Consider the following 8738-nt stretch of genomic DNA (forward strand, 5'->3'; position numbering starts at 1 on the left):
GTCCAGAGGACCTATACAAATTTTTTTCTTTTTGATTTTTTACCTGGATTGCTGAGATGCATCAGGACAATGTGGATTAATTTGCTTTGAAACTGTATTTTGGTTTATTAAAAATTCAGTTTGTCTACTTTCACTTTCAGTTCCATAATTCAATCTCAGTTCTAAAATTCAGATTTTTGTGTCACACATCCTGGTCCTTGAGAAAGCCAGCCAGAGTAATCAAACACAGATCCACAGATTTACGTTTCACTTCGGTGAAGCGTCCCTTCTGTATCTAACGGAGTTGAAGCAATCCACCATAAAAGTGACAAAAACAGACAGTTTTTTTCTTGCAGTGATTAATTTCACCTATATGTAGAAAATGTTACATTTACTTCACATCACGGATCACATATTGATCAGATGTTGCTGCTGACTGATCTATGATGTGATGTAAATGTAACATCTTCTAATCACTGCAAGAAAAAAAAACTCTTTTTGTCACTTTTCTGATGGATTGCATCAACTCTGTTACATACAGAAGGGAAACTTCACCGAAGTGAAATGTAAATCTGTGGATCTGTGTTTGATTACTCTGGCTGGCTTTCTCAAGGACCAGGATGTGTGACAAAAAAATCTGAATTTTGGAACTGAAATTGAATTATGGAACTGAAAGTGAAAGTAGTCAAACTGAATTTTTAATAGACCAAAAATACAGTTTCAAAGCTAATTAATTCAGAAACAAACCATTAAATTCAGTTTCAATTCATTAAAATCAGTTTCAGTTTAGTGAAATTTATTTTCAAACGCATTCAATTTCAAATTATGCAAATTCAGATTCAATCTGAGCAATTCAAATTCACTTCCTGCTGGCACAAGATTTATCCCATTTGGTTGATGTTTCATAAATGTGGGTGCTGGCTCAAGCAKGTACCACCTCTGGCAAACTGCATCTGGGCCACCAAAGGAACATCATTCTTTGTGGCGTTTGGTCCAAGTGCTACTGCTCACATATGTATATGTGGGCCAGGACTGGGACCCATTAAGCTATGAGGAATTTTGGTCAAATCTTGAAATAATCAGTATTCCCAATATGATGCAAGATGACATGCTTACTACATGCGATGCAAATCACTCTCAGCTACTACCACACCAAACTTTAGGTCTGTAAAAGTGACACCCTTTCATGGTTTTAGAGTGAGCAATAGCTCACCAAAATGATTGCACCTGCTCTGATAGGATCGTTTAAATTTAGCTCTTTCCCTATGTTCCTTTAAACTGTTTGAGCACATCCAATAAAAATAAATACAAACACTTTCCCTTTTGCCTAAATTTAATTTCGCATTTCCACGCATTCAGTTTGAATAAGCTGCACTCCCGATAAAGCCTTTCAATAAAAAATTCCTGCTCAGTGAAAAACTTGAGGCAGCCATGGCAGCAGCACTYAAAGTGCTTTGATTGGACGACATACTGTATACATCAAAGTGTGTTTCAGGGAGAAGTGTGTGCAGGTTGTAAACAAATCTGYTCATTTTGAGATGGTTATGCGTCAAAGTACGAATCCCCCGGAGACTCGAAWTTGTCAGTAAAAGCATAAATGATATGCAGCAGGCTCAGGCATTATGAATTCATGTCTTTCTGTGTTGTAGATATGCTTTCTTTATTCCCCGGCTTCATGTTTACGCTGCTATCAGTCGACTGCAACTTTGAGCGCATGTGATRCCTTTATTCTGTCCCCTTTCTGTGACCTCATTTGAGGTGAGGAAGCAAGGGGATAAAGCTATTTGTTCTGCGTTTAGTTGGATTGCTGCTTTGCCCACAGGTACAAAGGCAGCATGAGCACACCCTGACCCCCTCACACACCTCAATTTGTAACCCCCCGCTACAAAACGGCAGATGATAGTTGCGGGTGGCGCTTGTGAGTGTGCTGTTGTGTTAGACTTTGTTTTAGAGGAAATTGGTGTGATGCAGAAGGAGTGCGAGACAGAGCAGTGGGAGGAAAGACAACAAACGCCACACAGACGAGAAGAAAGGAGAACTCTCCTGGTTTTTAGTGAATAGTACCGGCAGGGAGCTATAAATGTGTTACTATTGAGGAGCACACCAAGGCATACATTTTTATTTGATAACAGCAGTAGCTGGCAAACAATACAGTCAYGGAGAGGTGATGAAAATAGACATATGGATAATGACAGAAAATAAAGAAAAATTGATTTGCTTTGCTTTATGTTTTGCTTAATAGATCTTGTTTTTCTGCAAACCCTCCAGAATCATCTCATTCTGTAACCMCTTTTTTTTCTCCCATCCATCTCTCCCTCTCTTCAGCCAATTAGGCCTAATGTAGCAGTAGCCTAATGACAAGGACCCTGGGGAACAAATACATTTAGACTCGCCTCCGGCCATTACTGCAGACACATACACGCTAGAAACGCCACCGCGTTCCAWTTCAAGTTGATGAAACAAATCAGCTGAGAAGAAAGGCTTGTCTAATAATTTTTATGTTCATATTATTTTTCCAGGCAGGTTAAGGCTGCTCTATAGCATTCAAATTTTGTGTGACTAAAATTAATAATGTAAAAATTATATAGGAGCTTTCTGACCATTTCAACTGAATTGCTGTGTCTTTTTCAAACCCCACCMAAAATAGCCAATCTAACCAAACACATCTTCACTAAACTCCACCCGCAAAAGTCAAAATGACCAAACTTATCTTTGACCAACTCCTCCCACACACCAAAACACTCCCACTTAGTGACTGCAGACGTATTCTTACAGCCTTAAATTTTATTTTTACTGACCTCTAGTTTTTTACATATACACTGACGTTTTTTGTAATAAACAGAGAAATAAATATTTATTCAATAAAATATATTCTATCTGTTGTAGACAGGACCTATACTGGCTTTTAATACCTCTGAATCTTTCTCAGTAATTATAGGAGAAACTTGTATCTGCTAAAACGTAATGTTACCTCGTTCGAATCCCCTACTTGAATGGGARGCTTCCTATCCTTGTATTTGCAGCTTGTGTAGACATCTATCAGGAAGATTAACTTAGTCACACAGTATGTATGAGGCAGGAAACACTATTCTATGTTTGGCTGGTAGCCACACTTCTCTGTTCTGGTTTGTTTGTTTCACCAGTGCAACAAAAAGGCTCCACCCTTTTGATTTACTTTACAACAGAGCATAACCTTACGCTTAGCAAAGTAGTACCAACCAAAATACAGCAGTGACAACATTGTACCCATCACTTGAGGAATATCCCCTCAGAAAATCCCCTCATGGCTCTATTTTATTCATAAGAAGGCAATGATAGCAAGAATTGAGGAAAGAAATCCCTATTTTAATAAGCTCAATGGTTATTTTTATGTCCTATCAGTCATTTTGACATTGGTTTGTGTTGGTATAATGAGTGAGCCTCAGGTGTTTCCATTTTGTAAATACAATCATCATCATCTCTGCCCATTCTTGTCTCAGATTTCCTTCCTGTCATTCACTCTGTTAGCTGYTCAGATGTGCTGTTGTGACACATTAACCAACTGCTGAGCTGTATTTCATACACTTAAGCACACAAAAACACTTGAGAGCGGTAACAACAGACACACACTCATAACACCGGGCTCATCTCTCTCAGGTGTCACTGTGTGTGATCTCATCAGAGGGTCTCACCTTGCTCTCTCATTAGTCCAATCAGATGCTATTATGATCCTCTAATCAGTGTGTCAGTACAGTATATCATCACAGTGAGACAGGCTCATCAACCAGGGATGAGGTCATCTCTGTTCGACAGGGAAGAAGTTTGTGTTTCTGCAATTAGGCTTCGTCTAATCAGGCCTGYGACCTCATGTAGCCTGATTGCACATCAGTGTCACTGATACTTTTCACTTTGTTGATGTTGATCTTGGAAAAGAATGACTCACATCACGCTGTTGCCTAAGGGGCTTTTCCTTTTTTTAATTTTTTTTTAATTTTTTGCTTCCCTTCCTGCGTTTTGCTCCTGTCACTGTGTCTGCTGCATTCTTTGATTCTGTGAAATCTAATCCTTTCTGCTGCTAATAGCTCAATCTTGGAAATTTAAACTTGAAATTGTTGCTATCTCATGCAGAACTCAGCAAAAATACAGAAAGCCGCAATTTAAATTCAAGGAAACAAAATGAACTATRCATGTTTGCCTCTGTGAAGAAGTTTTATTCGCTAATTCATAAATTTCAAGAACAAAGGGCAAAAACACCTGTAATTAAACAGARATGTCTCAACCGTGAATTTTGATATTGTTTCCTCTACACCCGTTCATTTGATTAATACACAGGATGATGCACGGCAGTAAAACTGAGCTCACCTGTGACCACAGTTTCCACTTTATGACCCTTTCAAAATAAAATATCATAAAAGAAAAATAAATTGGGATGCTTTAAGTTGTTTTTCTTTTGATTTTTTCAGGATGGTAAGCGCAAGGTGTAGTGATAAAAAAAACTTTGGTGTACCTCAACTGGGGGACAGATGCAAACAGGAAAAAAAAAACCTGTCCTGGTGGTCCCTTTAATTTTTTGAAAATCATTTTAACTAGATCACAAATATTCAAAAATCACTTCCCATCACTAATATAAACTTCCATCCATCCATCCATCCATCCATCCATCCATCCATCCATCCATCCATCCATTCATCTATACCAGTTTCTTCCTTTCAGGGTCACAGGGGGTCATTGGTGCCCAATATAAACTTTAAATATTTTATTGTTTTGATTGAATTTATTAGTTTGCAACTTTTAAATGAAATTAATGTTTTAGGTGTACATTTGTACCACTACTAAATTTGATAGTAGTTTCAGAAGTTACAGGTATTGCCTCGAATGGCTCTCGAAAAAAAAATCATTCTGAACCTTTTTTAAGTAAGTGATGTTTCTATGTCTGGCTGATTGATCTGCTGAACTTCACAGGCATGCGGATCCTGGTGAACCTGCTGCTTGACACTCTACCCATGCTGGGCAACGTGCTGCTGCTCTGCTTCTTCGTCTTCTTCATCTTTGGCATCATCGGCGTGCAGTTATGGGCGGGGCTACTGAGAAACCGCTGCTACCCTGAGGAGAACTTCACCGTGTGAGTCCAAACTTGCACGTCTGGTGTTCTTCATCCTTCAGACTTGTTTTTACTGTACTGTACTGTACTGTACTGCACTGTACTGTACTGTACTTTCACCATATGTCAGCATCACTCTGCTGTTATTTGGTGTTTAAAATTTTACTGTTTGAATCGGGATATATTGCCAAACAAGAAAGTGAACCCCAGATGTGTTATTATTCACCTTTTTTCTGTCTCTTCTGCATTTCCATCTGTCTTGTRAACCAAAAACAACTGTAACAGTAGTACCCACCCCCACTTTTTTTACTACTGTGAATGTGATTAGCTTCCAGCTGCATGCCTTCATGTTTATGCCTCTACATGACAGCATCACCCACTGTGTCTGTGCACATGAGTGACATTCACCATTTCTTTTTTWATGCTTGCATCAGCTTGCTTCCAAGGCACATCCAGGATGTGTCTGTTGTAATGTGCATGTAAGCCACAAATCATACTTTTGCACTTTTGCGCAGCGCCTCTGTTTATGCTGACACAGCATATACTAAAAGCAGATCAAATAGCCAGATGAAAGAAGACACATGTCCACCAGCTGTGGCTGTTCTTCCTGTCTTGTTCTCCTCCTTCAAGTAAAGTGGGCTAATGAAGTTTCTTCATWACTTGCACTTTACTTTGATCAAAGTTTTCAATATTCTACATTGATGTGGCATGATGTAATTTTCTAGGTAAGCTGCTGTAAAGAGGCAGTTCATGAAGGGACAGTGCARGTTTTTGAAGTGGGGTTGTGTTGAAGGTTTTTGAACAATTAATATCTTATTCAAGAGTGTCAAACTCATTTTTACTGAGGGCCACGTAATTAACTTCCACGTTTTGTGTTTACCTTCAACTAAACACAAAGCATCCCCAGATAGCAAAATATGTTAATTCAATGTTGACTTATGGTCAATAAAGTTGATTTTTTTGTTATTGTTGATGATTGATGATGAATCAACCATCAAACAATCATCCAATTCTAGCCAAATAAACAATGTAATTGAATTAATGTTGTTTGGTGGTCAAATGATTGAAATGCCAACATCTAATGAATGTTGAATGAACATTGATACAGTATCAGTTATGGTTGAAAACCTAACATTGTTTCAACAAGTAAGTCACCGACCACTTTTTGTRTAATTTTAACATGGATTCAGTRTCATGGCTAACCATATTTCAGTGTTGATTCACTCATATTTTGCTATCTGGCTCATTGCTGTGGCTGAGCACTGCAAACAATAACAGAGCTCTATGTTGTATTTCCTGCAAAGAAACAGTGTTTAAACACATCCTCTTACAAACACTGAAAAGTATTATGTGTCTGACTGACTAAATGTGAAATAAATGATACAGAAATAAACGTAAGAGAGTTTTACTCACTGATGAGTAGTGGTGAGTAACCACCATCTTGAATTCTGAACTCTCCCACTTTCCAGCAGGGAATTCTGGAGTCATTCCAGTTTAAAGGTATGACCAGCACAACTGGGCTGCAGCAAAATTAACCACTGAAATTGCAGTGAAGCGGCAAGCACTGACGCGCGGGGCGTACCCGACGCGTCAAAACTGGACGCAGAYRGTCCCTGAACAAGCGTCAATATGTTGACGAGTCGGGAGTGAGAACGTGTTAGATTATGGTATAGAACTGAAGTATTTGCCTGGGAAATATATAATACCCTCTTTTTAAATGGTTATATTACTTAATGTTTGGACTCAGCTTTATGAATGTTTTTCCCTTCCCACTCTGATCTATGCATTTTTAAATGTGTGTGTTCATCTCACTGTGAATTGAGAATTGCTTAGTATTATCTCATTTGACATTATATTTCAAATTATTGCATTGTATCGTCATGGGGCTGGAGTGCTTCATTAGAAAGGTGTGTATTAATGCTTGAGGACTATTATGCTAACTAAAGGGCCTTATGTTTGAGAGGGTATAATAGAGTGGGCAAAGCGCCGCTGTCAAGTGCAGCATTTATTTTACAATTTTATACTCCCACTCTCCTTTTTCCTGATTAATTTTAATCAGTCTTTGCCTCTTACCATAGTTTTTTTTTCTTATAACGAGTAGGTTTGCCTATGTTTTATGCAAGTTTAAAAAGTCCTTCACAATTTCAGTTGTGGCAGATTAGGAGTCGTATGACTGTGTAATTTAAAAATACATTTTTATATGGTTTGCAACATATACACGTTTAAGAAATCTCTGACCACTTAATCGTCCCACATTTTACTTGAAAGGAGCTTTATTCCTACTCAACTGCTTCTGTCCATCCCTTCATCTCACTCTATTAGCAGGTGTGTTCTCAGTGTGATGCCATGCTGTGCAATGCCAAGTCTTCAACAGGGGGGCAACAACCTTCACTCATGCTCTGCTGTTCTTACTCTTTTTCTTCCATTTTTGTCTAGAATTTACCATTTTTTCATTCAGCTAGTAAAGAATTATATTCAAATTAAATCTATTTTTCTTTGTTTTATGTTTGCCTCTGTTTTGCGTCACCTACCCTAGTTGGAAAATCTATAGTTACATACTTAATTCAACCTTTCTGTGTTACAATTTATGTAGTTCACACTACTCAGAATAGGCAGAGTTTTACTTTGTTAGGGGAAGTAAATAATGAAAATGAGATTGAAGTTGTGTACTCCTAAGTTTTCAATGTCAGTTACATCTTTGAAAGCAACATTAGATCAAAARAATCAAAGAGAATTGGGAAATGAGCAAAAGGGTGAAAAGAAGCGCTAAAAAATTCTAAAGAGTAATATAAAGTGAAGTGGTTATTGAGGGGGCAAAAAAGTAGAGGGAATAAAAATCTTATTTGATGAATACACTTTAAGCCAATGTATGTTCAGTGTTTGATGCCGGGAGGGTTATGAGTGGACCAGGATAATTGCTAGGGCGTTTAAGATAGCTCACTGAGCTGCAACTGCTGGAGACTTGTTGACTACTCAAAAACTGTGAAAAACAAAAAGAAAAAAATTCTATTGCAGTTTCCCTGAATTCTGAGTATTTGAACAGTTTGTATTTTGGGGCTGATTGGGGCAAATTAACACAATTTTTTTACGCTATTATTTATTGTAGTCATTGTTGGTCCTGAACACTCAGATCTGTACTCTCAAATGGATTCTATCAGAGGAGAGCCCCAGTGCAGAAGTCAAAAAATGGCTTTAAACCTCTAGAAATTACAAAATTTTAATTCAAGCTGGGTGGGATGCCTACAACAAATCTGTGACTATTTTGAAAGAAAACTTGGTGCTCACATTTTGCAATCATGTTCAAAACTCAAAAGACAAAATAACAAGACGTTGCAGCTCACACAAGGAAACGGAGAACTCCTTCAAATGTTAGATTGATTTGATTTGATTTGATTTATTTATTTAACAGGAAAAGATTACTAAAAATCAAGCCTGACTCAGCATAGTTGCTGTGTTACAGCAGGTTCCTGTTCTGCAGCACATAAAACACTCAGAATTACAGCATCACAATCACATCATTATACACTATAGACACAAAGACAAACAAGCATACCAAATTTCAAAAAGGCAGCATTTGCAAAATAGGACGTCTAAATATGAACAAATGTGAAGCACTTTGGTCTACCCCATTTTTGTATGCTTTATAATTAAATTGACATTGACAAAACATATTTTATAT

At 37.7% G+C, this 8738-nt stretch overlaps 1 protein-coding gene across 6 annotated transcripts in view; it reads left to right on the forward strand.

Moving 5' to 3' along the window:
- Window positions 1–8738, forward strand: part of cacna1ia (calcium voltage-gated channel subunit alpha1 Ia) — a 211827-nt gene that overhangs the window by 123581 nt on the left and 79508 nt on the right. For all 6 annotated transcript variants that reach the window (XM_014020904.1, XM_014020905.1, XM_014020906.1 and 3 more), the window contains exon 7: window positions 4921–5080. In XM_014020904.1, coding sequence (XP_013876358.1) covers window positions 4921–5080 — 160 coding nt within the window. The remainder of the gene's footprint in view (window positions 1–4920; window positions 5081–8738) is intronic.

This window comes from Austrofundulus limnaeus, unplaced genomic scaffold (genome assembly GCF_001266775.1).
Source record: "Austrofundulus limnaeus strain Quisiro unplaced genomic scaffold, Austrofundulus_limnaeus-1.0 Scaffold271, whole genome shotgun sequence".
NCBI classification, from domain to species: Eukaryota; Metazoa; Chordata; class Actinopteri; order Cyprinodontiformes; family Rivulidae; genus Austrofundulus; species Austrofundulus limnaeus.